The 23,916-nt window shown below is 39.0% G+C and overlaps 1 protein-coding gene across 2 annotated transcripts in view; it reads left to right on the top strand.

The window, feature by feature from the left end:
• NRCAM (neuronal cell adhesion molecule) overlaps nucleotides 1-23,916 on the top strand; it is a 191,008-nt gene that overhangs the window by 121,862 nt on the left and 45,230 nt on the right. The window contains exons 8-14 of one of the 2 annotated variants that reach the window (XM_054692554.1): nucleotides 1,694-1,890; nucleotides 2,963-3,085; nucleotides 8,136-8,306; nucleotides 8,804-8,860; nucleotides 10,660-10,771; nucleotides 14,701-14,885; nucleotides 16,185-16,316. In XM_054692554.1, coding sequence (XP_054548529.1) covers nucleotides 1,694-1,890; nucleotides 2,963-3,085; nucleotides 8,136-8,306; nucleotides 8,804-8,860; nucleotides 10,660-10,771; nucleotides 14,701-14,885; nucleotides 16,185-16,316 — 977 coding nt within the window. The remainder of the gene's footprint in view (nucleotides 1-1,693; nucleotides 1,891-2,962; nucleotides 3,086-8,135; nucleotides 8,307-8,803; nucleotides 8,861-10,659; nucleotides 10,772-14,700; nucleotides 14,886-16,184; nucleotides 16,317-23,916) is intronic. The other variant, XM_037511627.2, reaches the window with a different exon arrangement.

Genomic DNA, 23,916 nt, shown 5'->3' with positions numbered 1-23,916 from the left:
GTGCTTCTCGAAACCAACATTCTTGCATTTCTGTACTCCGACCCTTCTGTGAAATGCTCAAACATTGTAGAGGAATGTGGAAAAAAAAGCCTTCTAATGGTCTGTGATATGGGAAAATTCCTTTTCTCAATTTCTCTATCTGTAAAATAAAGAAGTTGAATTTGATGACATCCAAGATCCCTACTGGCTCTAGAGAAGTGTAAAAGACCTACCTAAATGCTTTTCCAAACTTGGCAGACTTCAGTACTAAGGGGTCTTCATATGGATCTTGGCAGCACATTAGAGATTAACTGGTCCAGCCAATTTATGTTAGAGGTGAACACCTGGTGCCCAGCAGTGCTGCTTTCCAAGTTTCCACAGCTAATTACATGACCTGTCACATGTCCAATAATAGAAGGGTGTTTGGGAGAGTTGGGTTTTTTATTAAAATCCATAATGTGGACTTTTAAACAATAAAGAAGTGAGAGTTCCTACATAGTTTATTTCTGAGTTTATCTATTAGTAGCCTATTCAAACTGTCACAGACTGGTACCTCAGAAAAAAAAAGTGCTAAATCAAGTATGTCAGACACTTCCATCAAAGGTTTGAATCAAAACATTATTAGAAACCCTGTTTCTAATAGAGTTTCTACTAGGGTTTCCACTCAAACACTTTGGTGCTCTCCTCTGATGGAATTTCCCTTAAGTTTTACCCTTAAATACTACTGAACACTCTGTAAGGCAGGGTTTCTCTACCCCACCACAATTGATATTTTTGAGCGGGGTAATTTTTTTTGTGTGGACAGGAGTTGTCTTATGCATTGTAAGATAGTCAGCAGCATCCCTGGTTTCTACCTATTATGTGCCAGTAGCACCAACTACTACCTCTCACCGTAGCAGTTGTGAACAACCACCACTGTAAGGCCACAGAGTGGGAAGAAATATCTAACCGGGCCTAAACACAGTACAGTTTGGAGATCCCTGCCATTGTATGAGCATGGTCCTTGTTGACTTGGGACCAGTTTTAAAGTATTTAATTATACGAGCCCTATGACTTTTATAGAATTCAATCTTTTGTATAAATAAAACAGAGCATTTCAGTTGAGATTTTGAAATATTTCCTAGGAAATTCATATCTCTAGAATTAAAAATTTAAAAAATATATTTCATATGAAATTACTACTTTTAATAACCAACATTTAAAACACCTTTGAACTCACATTTCTTCCCTTCCTCTTGGCATACACTTTGCATTTTGATAATTTGAAACTTGCCTGATCGCTTGTAAACATACACTTACGTAGTACTCTTTGGGAATTTTCTTGTCATATTTTAGTCCAGAGCAGATTTTTATAGACAGGTTTTCAATTCTTTGGACAATGGAGTTCACAATAAAAATGCTAATCAGTCTCCAAGAGTATGTGACTGGGAGATCACTTCCTGTGTTTTCCTTGAAATATGATGGGCAATCGGTTTGCCAAGTTGATTTCATATCTTGACTCGTTCCCATAAAGGCTTGTACCTTAAGATGTATGACTTTTCTAAGTCATGACTCAATGACCCTTTTAGGTATGGTGCCTACTACTTTTCTACTGAATATTAAAATCTAACAACTATTTCTAGAAACCCATAAAACTGCTGGGAATTTGTTAAAGAGTAAGCCATCTTGTTCTTCTGAACCTTCAACAAATTTAATTCTTAATTGTGTTGCGCAGCTTCTCATGGACCCGAAATGGGACCCATTTTGACATAGATAAAGACCCTCTTGTCACGATGAAGCCTGGCTCAGGAACCCTCATAATAAACATCATGAGTGAAGGGAAAGCAGAGGCCTATGAAGGGGTCTATCAGTGTACAGCCAGGAATGAACGCGGAGCTGCAATTTCCAACAACATTGTTGTCCGACCATCTAGTAAGTAGGACTCGTCGGCCAAACAAAAATCCTTTTTCAGATTTTGCTCCAAGACTCAGCATCTATTAATTATCCAAATGCTATTACAAAAAAGCAGTGACATTGGTTCCAATACTCTTTGTTTTGCATGAAAATTAATGATCCTTTCCACTTTACCAAACATGTTTGTCAGCCTAATGGTTTTCCAATCCGATGTGTCTTTTATACAAGTCTGTAATAATTGATCTAATTATTTCTCACCATCTTGTATACAAATGAACATCCATAGCCAGATAATTGAGGTGTAAGTATTGTTTTAAACATTTTTGTTTAAAAATTTCACTGGTGATACAGTGACCTCACCACCTTGTTGTTAATGACTCTCTTTGCAGTGGTCAGCACCCAAATCTTCTTGATGACTTCCAGAGTATGTCCTTAAAGAAAAGTGATTATTTACAGCTCTGGTCATTGTTAAAAATGTTTTTATTACTTGTATAACATGTTCATTATAGAAAAATTATTTAAAAATAAACAAAATCGAAATATAAAAATTACTTGTGAACTCTTCTATTCAAAGAAATAAGTACTGCTCAGATACTCGTTCCATTTTTTTCTAGATAGATCTGTATCTATGTAAGTATGTGCTTAAAACAAGCTTATTCTGAATTACAATTTTATAATCTTTCCTGACTTATCAACATGTCGTGTTTTCTGTCTTCTTAGTCTTATAAATAAGTATACATATATGTAATACTCTGCTATTCAAAGCTATAGGCATACATTTATTTGTTTGTTTATTTTCCATTATTTTATGAAGAACATACTTGTAAAAATACTATGTCTCTTCTTAATTATCTGTTTAACATTAGTTCTTAGACATGGTTCACTGACTCTGAATTTATGCTATTACTGGCAGTGCATGAAAGTTGCCATTTTTTTAATTTCACACTGTATTTAAGAATTATTTTCTCATTATTTTAACATACACATGTCCTGAGTTACCATTTGCCCCAAAGCTGTTTGCCTTTCTTTCTAGTGCTTTCAATTTTTTTTAATACGGCATTAACTTAGAAGATACTGTTTTATATCACAGGATCACCATTGTGGACCAAAGAAAAACTTGAACCAATAATACTTCAAAATGGCCACTCTTTAGTACTTCCTTGCAGACCCCCAATTGGATTACCACCACCTATAATATTCTGGATGGATAATTGTAAGTTTTGAAAGTATAAACTTTCTTTCTTCATAAGTCTTATGTTATTTGCCATCATAATATTACTTCTTGTGATTCAAGAAATGTTTGTGAAATGTTTTACACATGCCTGGGGAAATGAATGCTTACTGAATGAAATAACATTTACTTTCATTAATTCACTTAATTTAATTGAGCACCTGCAATGTACCAGGCACTGGTCTAAATGAACCAAATCCCCCTTCTCATTGAACTTATATTCTTTGCAGTCAAGTAAATAGGGGTGGAGGATGAGGAAGATTAAGTGAATTTGGAAAATAGGTGTCCATTGGCAAAAGTGCTATGAAAAAAAATAAAGCAGAGTTTTGAGCAGAGTCCTAAAGGAATAAGAGAGTAAGGCCTGCCCCTAAATATCTGGGGGCAAAAGAATACTGGTGCCTTCACACATGGCAGGAACACCCTGATGTGTGCACAGACCTGCAGGGAGACCATGTGTGCAGACCAGGTAAACCTGGTTTGACCTTTGCTCTGAGACATTAAACAGTGACTTTACTGGAAATTTAGTGGATAGAATAACATCACTTCAGTTCTTGTGAGTACACTCTAGAGAAGAAGGGGATGAAGACCCGTAGGAAGCTACTGCTATGCAAGAGTTGATGGTCATTCGAACTTGGCAAGTGGGTAAAAAATGCCCAGATTCCACATCTATCTTGAAAGCAGATTCTCCAGAATTTTTTGGAGTAGGGATGGTGATGGGAGGGTGGAGGGGGGGGGGCGGAATGAAACAGAGGACTTACAGAGAATTATGAATTATAAGTCTGGAGAATAAACAAGTGGTAAAATGAAATTTCTGTTTTCTGAAACAGCAGAAACTCCATAGAAGGGAGGACTCCAAGTGTTTTGAAGGTGTTATATTTTTCCATGCTGATTTTTTTATTTTTTAATCTCAACAACAGGTAACATTTATTGGACATTTGCTAAGTGCTAGTCTCTTTGCAGAGGACTTTGTATAGGTTATGCCATTAGTTTTTAACAGCAAGCCTCTGAAGCATGCCCAACTGCCCCTTCCACATTTTAGATAAGGAAACCAAAGCACAGGGAACTGATACATTAGATATTGTGCCATTTGTCCACACTGTCCCCATTCTTTTTTTTTTTTTTTAAGATTTATTTATTTATACAAGAACCGGGATATAGGCCAGATGCATGGGAGAATGAGAGGATTCACCAGAGACAGAGCAGGGAACAGAACAGGCAGACTGATGAAATACACTGCTGAGGGGAGCAGCAGGCACAACAGGAGAGGTCTGCCACGCCATGTGGGACTCTCTCTGGCGGCCGGGGATCGAAACAGTGCTGCAGAGGCTGTGGACAGCTCCACAGTGCTGTGCTCAACCGCCTGCACCGCCAGGGGAGGCCCCCGTCCCCATTCTTGAGGGAAGTGTTTCTCTGCCTCTTCCACCCTGCATTTGTTCCCCCAAAGCTCCTGGGCTAGTAGGTTAGCATGTTTCCTTAGAAGTAGCACATGGTTCTGCTTAGAGACGAGGAAACTGGGGGCTTGGGTGTGAGAGGGCCGTGGACGTTGATGTGGAGTTCCCAGCAGGCGTCAGAGCTGTATTAAGGCAGACTCTGGGCTCTGTCAGCACTGATGAGTATCTGTGCTTAGATGCTTTTGAGAGGCAGGATGAGGGAGTGGAGAAAGAGAGTACAAGAGGAAAGAAGCAGAGCCTGGGGAGCTGAGGCCAGGGTTTCTGGAGACTCAGCACTTAGGGAGAAAACAGCTAAGGATGTGAGAAGGAACAGGCCCTGAGGTAAGAAAAGAACAAATTGAGAGGGGTGCCCCCGGGAGGAAGTGAATAGAGTGTCAAAAGGACAGAACAATCAAGTGTTTCAAATGCTGCTGAGAGGTCAGACAACTTGAAAATTAGAAATGACATGGAATTTGGCCACATGGAAGTCACATGTGGCCACATGGAATGGCGGTAATGAATGCAAAATATTTGTAGGGAATGTATTCTATTCTCGGTGATACATATTTCTCTAAAATCACAGGCTATACTTACTATTAAACATAAAATTTATCTGTAATGTTTAATTTCCATTTTTGACATTTGTATGAAAGTATTCAGAGAAAATATCACAATATAGAAAATAAATATGTAAATGAATAAAGGCACAAGCCTATTTTCCTATGATTACATCACAGCTTTTGCAGAATCTGTAAGAATAAGTAACAAAATGTAAATGAGTACAAGTAAAATGTAAAATGTATGGCTTCAAAAATAACAATCTGCAAATGTCACTACTAAAATGAGACCCAGTTTGGTTCTTTGTTCTTACTCAGAAATGATTACCTTTCCACTTAATAAAGAGACGTCTACATATAAAAATCTCAAAATCATCCGATATGTGATTTTTCCCACATTGCACTGCTGGCTATGCCATTTACATAATTGGAGGCTGTTGACAAAGCATCTGGACCTTTTGAATAAAATTGCATCTGGAATATGAGAAAAAATTCAAATCTCTAACTCTGAAGTCATTTTCTTCTTGCAAAATGATTTTATAAACTTATTACTATCTGCATATATTATTTTTACAAATATACAAAGGAACTCAGAGAGCAAAGCATTATCATCCTCGTGAAGTCCCATTCACTTTCATTTGCTCTCCTATCACCCATCAATAATAAAATACAACGGGGGCCTCCCTGGTGGCCTAGGGTGTTGAGTCTCAGCCTTGTCACCACTATATCTTGAGTTCGATATCCAGCTAGGGAGCTAACCCACATGGTGCAGCAGACCTCTCCTGCCTTGCCCACTGCTCCCTTCAGCAGTGTAAATCTACCTGTTCTGCTCTGTCCCTGGTGAATCCTCTCACTCCATATCTCTGGCCTACATCCTAATTCTTCTACACACACAAACATAATAATAATAGTAATAATAAAATGCAACAGATGAAATGGGAGAAATAAATGTATGCTTATCTTTAACCTCTTGTAGTCATTAAATAAATGTACATTATTTTTTGAGCTGGTTTTTAAAACAACCTTTGTCCCAGGCATTACCAGCTTAAAACCACAAATTTACAACTGCCAACCAAACCCCCATCTTGATCAAGAACTTGGTAACATGTTTAAGCAATGGTCCTTCAAGCTCTGGCTCCATATTTCCTGGCCTTTTCTTGCGTTAGGGAGCTACTAGCTTTTACCTATAGTCTTGCATCTTGTGACATGGTAGCTAAGACACCTTCTGTAGAAGGAGCACAATGCAGACCTCCAGGAGACAAAGGCCCCTGTGATGGTTACTTTTCCTAGCTTTCACTTCAGAGCTGAAGAACTCTCCCAGGGTAGACTCTGTGAACTGAGTCAGAAGCTTCACCATGGGTGTTCAACAGCCCAGGGGAAATCCACCATACATCGGTGGTCCCCCCACCCCACCCTTGCTCCCTGTGTAGAAAATCCTCTCTCCATCCCTGAACTGGACCCAAGAGGAAGTAAATTGTCAGGCATAAAACTGGAAAGTGAGAGCATAATTATCAAGGAAAAAAGAGAAAAGAGATCAAGAGAGAACAAAGCATAAGTGAACGTATATTTGATAAAATAGCTTCTAAAATAAGACATGCTGAAAATATAAAGAGGTAGAAAATTGGAAATCATTTTGAAAAACTGAAGATATTACTAGTGGAATATGATAACATGATATAGTGCTTCCTTAAAGTCTTCCTTCCATGTGTCTTTATAATTCAAGTTTTATAGTGGTGTTTGTTATTTTATTTACACAGACCCAACATAGCGCTATTTGTATTATCTTTAAGGTGCTACTGAGATCTGTAAAAAGATCTTCAAGATTCTATGTCTTGAAGTTTTGTCAAGAACTTTTGAACATATTTACCTTTTATGATGTTTTATGGCTGTATATTAACCTTCAATACAATGCACAAATCCTTAAAAAAAGAAACGGAAGTTCAGCGTGCTGATAATTATTCATTTAATCTTCCAATGAATATTTATGGAGCTCCTGGTAAGGGCCTAGTGTGGCTCCAGTGCCACAACAGTAGAGAAAGCAGGTGTCACTCTTCTGTCCTCCTGGAACTTGAATTCTAGTCGGGAGACAGTGTGGCAAAGAAAATACATTGCATAGTAGAAGGTGACAACTCAGAAAAGAGAAAGCCTGGGTGGTGAGGGAGGCCTCTGCGGGACACGTCGCAGCACGCAGAGCTCTGCCCTGTCACTGTGTCACTGTGCCTTGTCGACATAGAACACTTGCTGCCTGGTTCTTCAGTTAGATCATGAACTGAGCTAGACAGGGACCCTCAATGCCCTATGCCTAGCACAGGCCTCAGCTGACTGTTAGGTGTACTCCCAGGTATTTGGTTTCTGACCACATGTGTAGAGGCAGCCTGCATTAACATGTTTCCTTAACACAGTTTCTGAGAGGAGGGATCTGTGAGTGATTAACAATTAGAGGCTAATTTAAATTGTTGGAAAATAGCGCTGCAATAAACAAGGGATCAGGAAAAAAATAATTATAATAAATTAAAAAACAATTAACAAGCAATTATAAATCAGAGACATTCTGCAGGGGAGGGGGAGGAAGAGGGATCAAAACAGGGCAGGAAAGAGCACAAGGGACTATGGTGGTGGTGCACAGGCAAATTGGTGGTGGGAATTGTATGGGAACTACACCTGAGAGGAGAAAGCATACATTGTACAAAAAGGAAGAATGATGTAAAATAAAATAAATTCTAGGAAAAGTCACAAATTGAGATTAAATTCATGTGTAGCATTTTTTGGATTATACTTGCTTAATAAAACTTTTCACTGCACAACACACCAATCTCATCTCTTTCCCCACCCCGGAGAAATTGGGTTCAGGGCAGGCTCACTTGGCGTTTTAATGTGTTGTTTTTTTTTTTTTTTTTCCTTTCAGTTGTTAGCTTTTGCTGAGAGAATTTTATAGAGAAAAAAAGTGCATCTCACGCAACTATTCATAGATGCATTTGTCTTGCTAAGTTAGAAAGTGGCCATTCTATGCTGGAATGACCTAGATATCTTTCTGCCTTTCTCTAGCCTTTCAAAGACTCCCACAAAGTGAGAGGGTTTCCCAAGGTCTGAATGGAGACTTATATTTTTCCAATGTTCTCCCAGAGGACACCCGTGAAGACTATATCTGTTATGCCAGATTTAATCACACCCAAACCATACAGCAGAAGCAACCTATTTCTGTGAAGGTGATTTCAGGTAAGAGTTCAGCTTCCTGAATCTCTCTTTCAGTGATGTTTAGAAATATGTGCAAGATATGTTACCTATTAAATACTGTTCACTTTGAAGTAAACAGGTTTATTGATCTGGAAACTACCTGTGAATAGTTGCTAATGTGTTGGCATGTGTTATAAAGAACACACACACCTTAAATGCATTATTTTACCTTTTTTGCTGTTAGTGCCCTTACTGTTTTCATGATAATTTTCTGAATCTGCTTGGTGTTCTGAGCATTTGCCTGTGTTTTATGCCGTCATTGGTAGTTCTGCAGCTTGAGTTTATATGCTCACATCTTACTGGTTGGGGGTGGCTGCGTGAATTATGAGTTAGGCAAGTACAATGTAAAGCACTGTTTTTCACTTGATCAGGTTGACAATTGGTCAGCCTTGCTGTATACGTTTGCTTTTGTTGCCCAGTACTTTTTGATCTTTCTCCCCTACTTTTGTGCATTCTTCATATTATTCTGTTTATTTCAGTGGATGAATTGAATGACACTATAGCTGCTAATTTGAGTGACACTGAGTTTTATGGTGGTGAGTTATGGTGATTGTAACTGATATTTCCTTCCTCATTGTAGAATTTAGTTCACTAACTTCACCTCCATGGCTATTTAACCTTATTTCCTTATGAAATTCCTAATTATATGTTTAATACCATGAAAATAAATGTATGTTTCTTATAAAATTTGAGACTTCAAATATGTCACTAAACATTTATATGTTGTGTGTATAATAATAAAAATTATATAAGAACTGTTCTCATGTATAGAATCATCTCACATAGTTTGGAATAATCTTTTATGTATGTTCAGAATTGTATATTTCATTATTTTGTCTTGTTCATAAACTTGTCTCATGAACTAAATAAGAATTGGCAAGATACATTAAGCTGCTGTAATGCTAATTCATCAAAGCTTTAGTAGTGTTTAGCAACTAACATTAAGTGAATTTTGATAGTAAATCATCACACTTCCCATTTATTTTCACATGACATTATCTATATAATTAATAATAGTATTTTTCCTAGTTTTGTTAAAAATTGAGTCACTATCTTAAATGGGGGTAATCTTTTTAAAACTAGAGCATTTAACATCAATTTTTTAAAAAGAAAAGAATTTGATTTCCTTAAGGAAAATATGGCTCTCAATATAGAATCTATCAATGCATGTAATGGGTTCTGGATATGGGGTGCTCTTAATTATCTCTAATGCAGAATTTTGCTCTATTAATTTTTCACCCTTGAGATATGAAATAAAAATTTTAAGGTTCCATCAAGAATCTGGGTAGACAGCCACAGCCCCTGCCCCTATTTATTTTACCTTAATATAATCTTGAGGAATATGGACCTCAAAGCCATTCCCTAAGTGATTTCAGAGAGGTAAGCTTCCTTCCCCATCTCTATAATCTTAGGAAAATTCTAGTTTCTCTTAAGTAATACCTTGTCTGGTATTTTTCTTCTAATAAGTGAGAATAATTCATGCCTTACCTTTTCAGTCAGTTTTTGTGAGCATCCAGTAGGTAATGCATTGAAGTACTGAAAGCAGCCAGTCTATTGAACCTTGGACAGTATCATTTCTACTTAAGCTTTTTGAGAGGCCAAGAAGATAAGGGCACATTTTGGAAAGGTTTCTATAAAAAAAGAAGCTTGCCTGTGTAAATTTCCCTAGATCTTTGACTTGAGCCCTCTTTATTTTTTCACTGAGGAAACCAATTTCAACTTATTTAACTCCACCATTATTCTTCATTTGTGGCCTATAATTGGGCAACCTGTGTCAGTAACTCTGTTGTTGTGTTTTCCATAAACCTTGCATTTGGGTATCTTGAGGTGTTAGCCATGCACCTCAGATTTACTTACATGATTAATCAATGGAATTGGCTTGATGTGTAAACCTAGTATAAACCAAAATACCCCTTTCATAATCATATCTTTCAGAAAACCTTAACGTCTTCCAGAAGATAGCTAATTTTGGCTTTGACCTGAGCACTAATCTTAAAGGATGGGTAGTTTGATAAAATGATTTTTCTTTCTCTGTCTGCATTTTGAAATTATGCCAACATACTGAACATTCATGAAAATCTAATCCAAATTAAGGAAATGTGCAAAAAGCAAACTCACCCTTCCTTTTAGTGCTTATGTGACCAAAATTGTTTCTGTTCCTGGCTAATGGAGTGAATGATGGCTGTGTGTGAGACAAAGTGTGTATGTGTAGTTTGATAAATTTCACAATCAATGTTAAGTGGTTTTGAAAAGGGATTAGATTTTTAGACAGTAAACTGTGTTCTAGAAATGCATATTCATAATGTTTAATGCATATTGATTTTCTTATTTGCAGCTAAATCAAATAGAGAACGGCCACCAACATTTTTAACTCCAGAAGGCAATGCAAGTAACAAAGAGGAATTAAGAGGAAATGTCCTTTCACTAGAGTGCATTGCAGAAGGACTGTGAGTCAACACTTACTGTCTTGATATATGTTTCCTATTTATTTATTTATTTATTTATTTATTTATTTATTTATTTTTTAAACAGAGGCATTTATTTATTTATTTATTTGTTTGTTTGTTTTTTGTTTACACATGCACTGGGTACAGTCAGAAGCGCGGGAGGGTGAGAGAATTCACCAGAGCCAGAGCGGGGAGCAGAGCAGGCAGAAGGACCGAAGTACACTGCTGAGGGGAGCAGCGGGCGGCAGGAGAGGTCTGCGTGCCATGTGGGACCCTCCTCTTGTGGCCGGGGAGCAGCCGGGGATTGAACCGGCACTGCAGAGGCCGCGGGCAGCTTCGCAACCCAGCGCTCAACCGCTGCGCCACCGGGGAGGCCCTGATATATGTTTCTTACAAAGACATAGTAGATTGGTAGAGAGGCATGAGTATCATAGGAAGAGTCATTGTCTTACACTGGTTCCATCAAGCATTAAGAAAAAGTTTATAATTATTTCCAAAATAGGCCATATGACTCTCATTGTTAAATATTTTGTTAATGTAATGTGTTCGTTTTGAAATAAGTATCAGTATTAACAAGGATGTAAAACAATGGCACCTCATTAATAAAAAAATTTAAAACAAATAAGTATTAGTAATCATCTTATGATTTGCTGTGATTATACTTAGGATGCATTATGTTGCTACTATTGTGTAACAAGTACCTCAAAACTTAGCAGCTTTAACACAGCACAAGTGCCCATTTATTGACAAATGAATAAAGATGTGGGATAGATATGCACATAAATACACTCACATGGAATGGAGTGGAATACTATTCAGCTATAAAAAACAATGACGTCGTGTCATTTGCAACAACATGGGTGGACCTGGAGGAAATTATGCTTAATGAAATAAGCCAGAGAAAGAGAAACACCATATGATTTCACTCCTGTGTGATATACAGAGAAAACAAACATGAACTATATAAATAAAAAATAACTATTTAGACTGTAAGACCAGTTAGGGTTATAAGGACAGCGGAAGAGGGTGGACAAATTGGGAAAAAGGGAACTATGGTGATAAAGATTTGAACTTTCAGTGGTAATATACATACATTAAAGTAATATATGTACATGTTCATTCTCAGTGATTGATACCGTTATATTTAGCCTACATAATGTTTTACTGCAATGTTATTTCAATAAAGGGGGGGAAGAATTTAGAATAACACAGTCATATGGCAAAGATAAAAAATAAACTTAGCTGGGCCTCCCCGGTGGCGCAGAGGTTGAGCGCTGGGTTGTGAAGCTGCCCGCAGCCTCTGCAGAGCCGGTTCGATCCCCGGCTGCTCCCCGGCCACCAGAGGAGGGTCCCACATGGCGCGCAGACCTCTCCTGCCGCCCGCTGCTCCCCTCAGCAGTGTACTTCGGTCCTTCTGCCTGCTCTGCTCCCCGCTCTGGCTCTGGTGAATTCTCTCACCCTCCTGTGCTTCTGACTGTATCCAGTGCTTGTATGTATAAATAAATAAATCTTTAAAAAATAAATAAATAAATAAATAAACTTAGCAGCTTAAAAACAACAACTATTATCAATCAGTTGTCCATAGGTCTGCAAGGCAGTTGTGCTATCGTGGACTCATTCCAGTTGCACTGCCAGGGGCCTCAGTTGTGGGTTCACAATGTGACATCCGTTGTGTTAGCTGGGCAGATCATGAGCTCTCATATCCTTCTAGTGATCTAATTCTGGCCTTTCTCCTAGCATCAGAAGCAGACATGGCCTCTGAGGGCCTACACTTAGCCATGGAGCTGACACTGTCCCTTACATTACTTCCTATTGGAAAGTCACATGGCCAAGTCCCACTTCTTTGCAGATATCTCCTATGTGCACATATCCAAATGGATGTCATCCCCAACAGCCCTGTGCCCTTGACAGGAGTTTCAGGAACGCCTTGCTCAGATTCAAGAACAACTATTACGTTAGTTACCCATGAGAGGCAAGCTTCTACTTAGTTCCCTCTTATGCCTGGCACAGAACAAGTACTATTGGTACTTTTCCTCTGCTGCAAACATTGAATGACATCTCAGAAACACTTTGCCTCTTAAGTTGTGATCTGTGCTACCCTTGCCATGGTTACTCACATTCCTTCTCAGAATTAGCCTCAAGGAGTACCTTTGTCTCAAGAGGCAACTGGAGCCCTCTCTTGGCCATGTTGGGAAATCACACTACACGCCCTTGAGTTTACCAAGTAACTGAAAATGAGCAAAATCTCCTTAAAGACTTTTTAAATATCCATCTCCCCCACCAAAAATATAACACCACCAACAAAAAAACACCTGCAACTTTCACCTTCATTGTATGGAAAACTGGCTTACTCTACTAACTTCTAACCTTTTTGAAAGTTAAGATATTCGTTCTCACAATTAGTGATTCCCTCTCCACGAATGACACATTAGATAAAAAATTAAAATATGATTAGTGTTTGAAAATTGCATAAATGTTGTAAAACTAAGAATGAGGCTCTATCACATACGAGGCAATAAGTATGAGACTCATAGAATCAGTGTATTTCTAATCCTTAACTACTGCTCAGTGGATTAGTCAGCTTCCCAAACAATTTATGACTTAGTCATTTGTAAGCAATGATGTTAAGTTCCTATCCCCACTCACCTTCAGAGCCTATGAGGTGTGGATTTATCTGACTGTAAGGAAGCACTATATCATGCTATCATGGTCCACTGATAATATCTTTAGTTTTTCGAAATGATTTCACATTTTCTATTTCTTTTTTTTTTCTCAGCATGTTTTGTTTTAGAAGGTTTTCATCAAATATATGTTCACTTATTTTAATGCAATCAAAGAAATCAGACAATTCCACAATTAATTAATCCCACTTGCATTTCTAATGACAAATATTGTGATTTCTTGAGCGCCTGGGCCATTCTTTTTTCATTTATCCCTTCCCAATCCACAACTCAGTGCTTGGTTTATATTCAGTGCTTGATAAATGTTTGCACTGAATCGATATTTATTTTACCCTCAGGAAAATATTCTAAAGTCATTAGATCAAGACAAACATTATTATCCCTATTAAGTCTACTAAGGAAACTGAGGTCCACAGAGGTCAGGGAGCCAAGGTCAGAGAGCAAACAGGTTCAGTACAGGGCTGGGAATTTGAAGCAGTTCTTTTCACTACAAGTCTTTTCACTTCTAGTTTTTCATCTGGCTCTTTATGTTATAATTTAATAAGAAAAACAAGTAGGTAAGAAATGGTATGAGTAACACATGAGTTTTATCTATTCTTATCAACTAGTATAAATTTTAAGATATTATTAATAATACAATTTTAAAAAGAATGCTATTCCTTCAGTTATTTCATTCTCGTTGTCAAATGGCCTGTTATAAAATAGAAAAAAATCTTCCAGTTAATATGGAAATGTGATTAGTGTTAAAGTTCACCGGCACAAATATATACATATATATACACATGCAAACATATATGTATTAGCTCCTTTTCTATACATTTTTAACTCTAGCCAATAAGAAATAACTATCATTCATTTCAGGGTAATTCTTTCGATTGACATAGTGCCTTCTTGTAGAATTCCCAAGAGTTCCCCATAGATAACAACTTTGAAGAAAATATTAGGTCCCGTTGACAAAGTAACTCATGCCAGAATTTTCACTGCATCTCACTACAGTTCTCAATCTCTGAAGTCAGTGTTTATGGTGTAGTATGAATTAGTGCAATTCTGATGATGTGAAAATGGTAGCTTACCAATTTAAATATAAGATTCTGAGCTTTGAAATAAAAGTCTGATGCTAGTTAACGTATCTATGTTTCTCATGATCTTTATATAAAGAATTGTTATAAATTTGCATAAAATTCACCCTTAATAGCAGTCACACAGAAACTTTTTTTAGGTAATATCATTTTTTATTTATCCTATCAGGCCTACTCCTATTATTTACTGGATAAAAGAAGATGGAACGCTGCCAGCCAACCGAACATTTTATAGGAACTTTAAGAAAACTCTGCAGATCACTCAGGTTTCAGAAGCAGACTCTGGAAATTACCAGTGTATAGCAAAAAATGCATTAGGAGCCATCCATCATACCATTTCTGTCACAGTTAAAGGTATATCATTGTTTAAAGTGCATTATTCTTGGCTTAATGAGCAATTTAACTAAATCTTCAGTTAAATATGCTTTTGATGATATTGTTCGATAATAATAAATGTCAATTTATGTCAACATTCAAGGAACCTTTATTCTGTTCTCTTTGCTATTTGTAGTATATCTAAATCAGGCTGAAAATTTGCTCCCTTAAATCTTCTGTGTAGAATCTCAAAACATATAGAAGGAATGCGGGAAATAGAAAATCACCTTTTGACTCCCTGGCTGCTGTAGGAAAGATGCACTATGAGTGCTAAAATTAGTGGGTGAAACTTTAAGAAAGAATAGGATATTTGCATAGAACCCCTCTCCCAAGAAAATTAGTGGGGCAGTTTTAATATAAATTCACAAATTCTTCCTACCCCTCCTTCATAGAGATGGAACTTGACTATGGGCTGGACTTAGTAACTCACTTCTAATGACTATATTATGGAGACAGGAAATAGTGACTTTGCAGTGAAGAATTCTGGCAGATAGCACCTTAACCAAGTGATTGAGGTTAACATAACCAGTAATAAGTCATATGATACCATGTAATCCCTGATATGATGCAATCAGAAAGGTCCATCACTCAAAACCTCAGTCTAACCATGAGAAAACATCAAATAAACTGAACCTGAAAGATATTCTACCTATTGGGCAATACTCTTTAAAAATTTCAAAGTCATGAAAGACAAGAGAACAGAAAGAAACTACAAGATTGGAGGAAACTTAGGAAGGAGACTTGACATATAAACACAGTGTGATCATGGGGCAGAAATAAGACAGTGGGAAAAAGGGGCAATTCAAATAATGTATGTTGCAAATTTAATGTTAACTTCTTGTTTTGCTAACTGTGTATCATGGTGAAGATGTTAATATTAGAAAAGTTTGGGTGAAAGGGCTTAGGGGACACTATACTAACTTTGCAACCTTTCACAAATGAAGCTTTTTAAAAATGCTTCCTAATTTTATAATTGTATGTGTTCTATGGGGTTGAGATTTTAAATGCATGTTTGTTAACCCTATCTATACCTGTAAATTACTCTAAACCTCAGACACACCTGTTATTTTTTTGCTGTCTGATTAATTTTATGTAAAACAAGACAAATAAGGGTCTAAAAAATACACATGTATGTCAACTAGTCTTTTAAAACATCCTTTTGCAAATATAAAGCAAATGTTTTACAAAATAATTATTTTTATTTTTAAAATAACTTGATGTATGAAATTAGCTAGAATACTTAATTTTGATTCAGATTGTTTTCTTTCCTCAATTAAGCGGCCCCATACTGGATCATGGCACCTCAAAATCTTGTGCTGTCCCCAGGAGAGGATGGGACCCTGTTCTGCAGAGCTAATGGCAACCCCAAGCCCAGAATTAGCTGGTTATCGAATGGAGTCCCAATAGAAAGTAAGTTTCTGTGATTGGCTTTGTTAGAGTATATTTTTAGAATATAGCTACATGGGAGCGCAGGGGGGAAACTTGCCTACCCCTCGGGGTTCTTCTTGGGCTGGTCAAGCAAACAAATTGACAAAAATTAATAGAAAAAAAGACCAATTTAAATGGCATTTATGAAGAATTTACATAACTTTAAATTCTCAATTCAGTAGACAGACCGAGGGTTTATGTCCTGAACTAAAGAGTAAGATAGCTGCCTGGTGCATCAAGAGGAGAGGGGGCATCTCACATGATGAAGAGAAGGTAACTCATGACAAAACCTTAGATGATCTAGATGTTTGTCCTGTCATAAGATAGATTTTTCCATATAGAAATGAACCTAAATCTGGGTACTCTTCATTCTCAAAGGTAATGATAGCAGTTTGTCTCAGAGCCCAGGGGACCTGCATTTGCCTTAGCTCCACAGGAGACACAGGTGTCTGCCAAGGAGACACAGGTGTCTGCTCTGGACATCTTAGGAAAACAAGGAGACACAGGTGTCTGCTCTGGACATCTTAGGAAAAGCTTCTCTGACTATTTTGGGAAGGCATATCCTGCAGCTATAGCTCAACAGGGATCAAATGGTGATAACATAATTTGGGTTAAGGAAGGAAGCAGTATATAAGCTAAACAGAGGCACCAAATACCCTTTAGATTTCTATTTTATTGCCTTAGGTATTTATTATGACTGAATAGTTGATGCTGTCAACCTAATGGTATGTGTTGACTGGGAGCTGGCAATATTTTCTGCATCTATTACAGAAAGAATGACAAGCAGGGTGAGAAATAAACATCACTGAAAAGTTTAGACTATCTTCATTGTTTGAAATGTCAAGAGATTTATGGAAACATCATAGCAGACAGAGGAGATGGATGGGAAGATTAGCAAGGGAACCAGCAAATATGACAAGAATAAGAAACAGCATTGTTTCAATGTAAAGAGTTTTTTCATTTCTAAGCACAGCCCAACTGTTCCCAAGTTTTCCAGTCTTCAGAGAGCATGGCCCCATTCAATACCCAAATAAGAATGTGTCCCCTTACTGGGGTCTTATCAGGACACTCAGTCTAGCCTGTTTTCCCTCCCTGCGTATAGCTGAGATCATCCTTGAGCAATGCTGACAGAGCCCACTCTGCCTGTGTCACTTCATCCAGCCACCTCCCTAACCCACTCCTGGCTCCCTCTTTCAGTCTGCTTCTCCATGCTGCCCAGAACACATGCCCAAACTGTGGCCATGGACCCTTCCGTTAATCTTCTAAATCACAGCAAAGACCATTTTCACAAAGCTTGGTTAAAAGTTTGGAAATAATAGAAGGGAATTACAACAAAGCAAAGAATAAAACCTTAAGATGGATAACACACCCCCTGCTCCCAGATGCCTAAGCCATGGCCACCCACAGAGAACCTGCTAGCTCTCATTTTTCTCAATTCAACCCTTCACCAGCTGCTGCCCACAGCAAATTGAACAATTTCCCTTTCTTGGGGCTCAGAGCTTCTGGTAGACCAGAGAGAGAAAATCAATTTCTCTTTAAAACCCAGCCTCAGGGTCACACTCCAGTCAATACCATAATAATCTGCAAAGATAGTCTTTACTCACAATAAAGATGACCTGTAAGCTCGTGATGTAGAGCAGCTTGGCTTCTTATTGCCTCCAAGCCAGAATCAAATATTGGTTCTACGTTTGAATAACTAAAAGGCCCATTAAACTAGCTTCCCCAAAACAATCTTCTCCTAAGATGGACCTGAAAACTGCTGGCACATTTAAAATGGTACCTGCCCCCACTTCTCACCATCAAGGTCTTACAATCATGGGTCTAGACAGAGAACTAGTGTCCTGTTCCCTGAGTATTTATTAGGTATTAGTTTGTGTCACACACACAGTAGTTATCAGATACTTGAAGCAGACAGCCTGTATTTACTGTAAAAGGGAATGTATTCCTGGGAGAAAATACTATAAAGCAAATGGAGTTTGGATATTTCCCCTCCCAGCCTTAACCATGATTGGATCAGGAAGAACTGCAGAGTACTTAGAGGCTGTGCAGGAAGCTGCTGCCATCCTCAGAGGCATAGGAATAAAAACAAGAGAAAAAAGTGGAAGAAAGCCTAGAACTAAAGAAAGTTTTATGCTACAACATCTGATTTTCTCAGGAATGCAAACAGCATGGGAACGAAGGGTGGTGCCCAGCACTTTGGCACTGTATTTTACAGCTCAGAGGTGTTGTGCCCATTTAAAGAAGGCTGAATAGTGGAAGACTACATGTACCTGAGATGATGACAGCAAAACTGACAAGTGGGAGGAATCACCAGTTGACCTACTCAGCAGAAGAACCCAGGAGCCATGGCTTGTTGAAAAGAGAAATCCTTTAACTCTGCAGCCAGAGCACAATCATAAGCAGGGAAAATTGAGATGTAGTTGAGGGGTACAAGAACCAGGGGAGATTAAATAATGAAGCTGATCTTTCCTCCTTGTTTGTTGGCTTATTGTCCTTCCCAACCTGGCCGGCAGTGCCTCTTGGGGAATCTCCTAACTACAGTTGTATTAAGAGCTTTGAAAATGCACTCATAGATGCTCTCCTTTTGGTGATATTTTGGAAGGATGGTCACTGAAAGAGGCCTGTTTGAATAGGGGGCTGCTGAAGAATGGTTCTGGAAAACAAGTTAGGCCCTTCTACTCTAACTCCTAACCATCTGATTAGGTCCAGAGCAGAAAGAGTTAGAACAAAATCTCTCAATTACATTTCCAAATCAATTCATTGCCTTCATCCCAAAAGTATTAGTTAAGTCCCCACTGAAAGGAAAAAAGGAGGCTGAGCAAAGGTAGACTCTGGATTCTACAATGCCTACAGGTCCAGGGTGGCTCACCTCTGGCATATCTTAGAACAGCCCCACCAGCAATTTCTCTCCAGGAGAGAAACACTGCAGCCTGCCAGCAAAGCAGAGGGGGCCCAGCCTGCCAGGCTGCCCCATGATGCTGGTGCTGTGTGTTTACACCACAATGCTGTGAAGTGGCCAAGATAAACGTTCACTGATCACTGAGGGGATATACTTGAGGCACCTGGCAGGCACCCTCATGGCCCCCTGCAGGGTGATACTGCAAGGGCACAGCTGTTCTCCACCCCTGCCCTCAGCAGCTGGCTCATCTACAGCTTCTGCCGAGAGACTCTTGGCTAAACACTCAGTCTAAACAGCTAAGTTCAAAGTGAACCAGACACATCTGCACCTTGTGTTAAACTCCCCTGATCCAACGTAAAGAGTAAATGAGGAAGAAAACTGTCAGAAAAGAAAAAAAAAAAAAAACAACAGTAAAAGCTGGAGGAGTCTCGTGCCTCATGCCTCTCCCCTTTCTTCCCTGTTTGATAGTTGCCTCATGAATTCATGGGCCCTTAAGCATAATTGCCTTTGAGATTTGGGGACCAGTCTGGAATTTGGACTGGAATTTGTTTCTCATCTGCAGTTTGCTGAGTTGTGTGCCCCACAGATGCTTCCAACAGTGATAGGGGCAGGGGGTGGGGTGGGTGGGAGAATGGCACAGTGGCAGAGGGAGGCACAAGAGAGCAAGAAGTATAGCATCCAGCAGCACAGAATTGGCTAGGTCAGGGTTCCTAAGCTCAAGGGGCCAGGAGGAGGTCCCAGAAGCTAGCTAGCTGCAGGCATGAACTGGCTAGCTGGCCGTGCCACCATACAAGGAGCTCCTGAGGGGAGGGCTGGGGAACAACTGTGCTTCTGTGGCATAACTGTGCAGGGAACTGGACAGCACCCCCACCAGGTGCCACACGACAGAGATGGTACCAGGGAATCGTTGCCAGATACCCAGCCTCCTCACTCCTAACTTGTTGGAGATCACCTAAGGACAGGGATGCATCCTTCTGCCTCTGCAGCCACTGTGCCAAGTGCACATAAAACCTGTAAAATGAGAAGCAGCGTCAGGGAGAAGGGCGGGGCAAGATGGATTTTGTCAGCAAAATACAGTCATTGATATGTGGCTGTGTATTTCAGATCTGGAACTTACTGTTTCACAAAACTAGAAAAAGTAACTCAAAAAGTGTCTGGGCTCCCATCTCAAGGTCTTCCAAAGCTCTGTTCTCCCAGGACTGGCCAGGTTACTTTAAATTTTCCTTGAAGCAAAACCAGTTTGTATTAAATGTGGAATTTTCCCAAAACCACATAAAATATTTTAAACACAACCTACAGAAGTCAGGTAAAAGAACACAGCTTCAGAGAGCTGGTGCCAGAATAGAACTTTAGCTTTATCATGTTACCTGCAACATTTGAGAGTGTATGGGGGTAGAATGAAAATGGCTAAGGTCAAGGTCATGGGTATTGTGATTACTGGCTCTGTCTTAGAAGACCTCTTGTCATCCTTTAATTGTCCCACATGTGAATGGCTGTAGAGCTCTCAGATTCTTCCACAAGGAGCACATGTGCAACCATTACTATGTTAAGGGAGATGAAGTGAATGGAGGGCAGAAGACAGCCTCCTGTCTCGGTTATATATTCACTCTCATTGGAGGGAGAGATTGGCACATGATAAACAGCCAGGAGGATGGAGTCATCATCCAGGATAGTCCCAAGATTCTAAGGCATCTCTTTCCTTTTCTCAAAAATGAAGGACTCTGTTAGCATTCCCTTAGAGAAGATTGAAGATGAAGCCCTTCATCCAGAGATTTGTTGTATATTATTGCCCAAATGTCCAGATTTCAGCAGATGTTTACAAGTCAACTAACTCAGAAAATCCAAGCATCAATCTCATGCACTGTGAAGTGCTCCAGTCTCTAGTGTCTCATCTCAGCATGCATATACACTATTTCACAAAGTCTTTTTTAAAATAAAATGGTGCAATACATTTAAATTTTTTTAAACATTCAATAGGACTCTTTTCATGTCAGGTAGCACTAGTTATTATTATTACTGTTCCCATTATTTAAATACTGAAAATATTTGTAGTTTTATCCAACCATATGTCAGGAGAGTTAGGTAGAAAGAAAGTCTTGTCAGAAAGCTGTCATTCCAGTTCTGGACCTCACCTTTGGGGCTTTACGTTGTCTGTGGCGAGTGTATGTTCTTGAATTTTTCTTTCTTCAGTGCTCATTTATAGCAAATGAAGATGATTGGTCTCAGAATTATTATTCTTTTGGATAATGTGGATGCTGGAGTTACTCTCACCCAGCAACCAGTGTGGAGTCCAAAGGCTTCGAGTATCTACACTGCTGATTCCATTCTCTGTCCAGGCACCAACTGAGCTCCATATGTCACCATGACTGACCCAGGGCTTGTTTGAGCTTCCTTAGTAAGTGCTTGAGGAAAATGTAGCCCAAGCCCCCATGAGAGAGATCTGCTTATTCTCTACTCTTCCTTAAAGGTTTTATTTTACTTCTAAATATCTTGCCAAAAGTAATATTTGAAAACTGCTCCAGTTAACAGAAAAATGGCAGACACAATCAGATGCCTTTTGGGTAAAGAATAACATTGAAGGGTCTCCCCTGGTGGCACAGCGGTTGAGTGCTGGGCTGCGAAGCTGCCCACAGCCTCTGCAGCACCAGTTCGATCCCCAGCCGCCGGCGAGGGTCCCACATGGCGTGACAGACCTCTCCTGCCACGCCTGCTGCTCCCCTCAGCAGTGTACTTCTTCAGTCTGCCTGTTCTGCTCCCCGCTCTGGCTCTGGTGAATCCTCTCACCCTCCCGTGCTCCTGACTGTACCCAGTGCTTGTATAAATTAATAAATCTTTAAAAAAAAAAAAAAGAATAACATTGAAGAGTAGAGAACAAAGGAAAATGCAACCGTGAGAGACATAAAGGTATTTTTTTTTTTTAATGATTTGTGTTCTGATTAATGAGTCCTCACTAGGGTAGGATTATCTTAGTAATTTTGTTAATCGCACTGGACTTCCATAGTCATGGTGATGACACTTGTTTTTATTGTGGTTAAAAACATATCATAAAATTCACCATTCTAACCATTTTTAAATGTACAGTTCAGTGGAGTTAACTATGGTCACATAGTTGTGAAATCAGAATATTTTAATCTTGCAACACTGAAACTCTATACCCACTTAACAGCACAAAGTGGTGTCATTTTTAAGAGCTCAATGCAGTTAAGGAATTTGAGGAGCTTTTTTGCATAGTCAACTCCCACCCAGGGAGATTGAACCCAGATCTCTGCCTATGCTCTACACTTATGCCTGGCATGTCCACAGAGGCAGAGTGGACTCCTGGTGGACACGGAGAGTCCTCTGTGGGGTCTTAACACTGAGCACCCATGTGCTGGTCCACAAGTGCTGAGAACAGTAACAGGAAAGGAGACTCCGGAAAATGTGGCTCTTTCATGCTTTGCCGAGGCAGTGGGTGGGGGTTACCGAGAGCAGGTGAGTCACAGAGGTCCTGTGATCCTAGACTTGGGATCTGGGGCCAGGAACATGGGGAGCCCTGAGGTACATCACATTCCCAGGGAGCTGGCTGCCAGTCACAGCTGTGCTTTACTTCCTATGCCAGGTTGACATTTCTGTCCTCTGCTGTCATTCATGGTTGAAGTGTATAACCTGCTAATGTAATTAGAAATTATTTTTGTCTTCTTGTTAGAAGAATAAGTTCCTTAAGGCAATTTTGACATTATTAGAGTCATAAAGAGCAGGGATGAGCCCAGGTGCCAAATCGATATCTCAGCACGCCCCTACCTCTAGTTAAACTCGCTGGAATATCTCTGCTGATTTAATAAATTAGCTATTGATTGTGGTTGAACAACTACATGCAGAATTGTGTGATAGTAAATTTGTGTGGTCTCAAGCCACTCAGATTGTAATGACTTATTGCAGCAGTTTTGAAAATTAACACAGGATGAGTTTGCATGATACTTTGAATATGTGTAATAAAACAAGGATAGATAACTATGGTTTGGCTTATTTTTTATTGTAATGAATTGATAATTCACAGGTGAACCAACTATTTCATATTTTAAAGTGATAAAGGAATCTGAATGAAGTGATAAGTCTTACATGCATTTCCTTACGAAAGAGATAGAATGGTTTAGAATGAAAGCAAAGGTTACTTAACGTGGTTCCAGTTGCAAGAGTAGTTTAAGAGAAAGGGTGCTGTTATTTGACTTTGATTTTGATCAACATGCTGAGACAGATACCTATTACCTCCTTTAGTGTACTTTTAAAACTACATTAAGGTCACAGCCTAATCTCTAGCATTCACTAAAGGGAATTTATCTCTAATAGCACAGCAGTTTCAAATTCTCACATTTATTACCCAACCAGTTCCATTCTGCTTTCTAAGGGGACAATCCTGGCTTTAACATGTTTTTAAGTGCTTGAGAGATTTAGTTGAAAACACTGCCTTAAAGGAAAATTTCCACAGTTTATTTCTACTTTAACCTCAGGAGTTTTTAGAGCTGCAAAATAAATACTGTCATGTTTGCTTGTTAACTCTATATTTACATATGCACTTATTTATGTACCTGTTCAATAAGAGATTTTTAAAAGATGCCCTGTTTGAATATTTTTGGACTAGCTTTTGCTCTCTCCTCTTGATAATTAACTTGCCTCCTCAAAAGTAACCACAGCTTCTTTGTGAAT

This window comes from Talpa occidentalis, unplaced genomic scaffold (assembly GCF_014898055.3).
Source record: "Talpa occidentalis isolate TD23 unplaced genomic scaffold, MPIMG_talOcc4v2.1, whole genome shotgun sequence".
Lineage (NCBI taxonomy): Eukaryota > Metazoa > Chordata > Mammalia > Eulipotyphla > Talpidae > Talpa > Talpa occidentalis.
The sequence above is the reverse complement of the archived record's forward strand: the minus strand, read 5'-3'. Positions and strand labels throughout refer to the sequence as shown.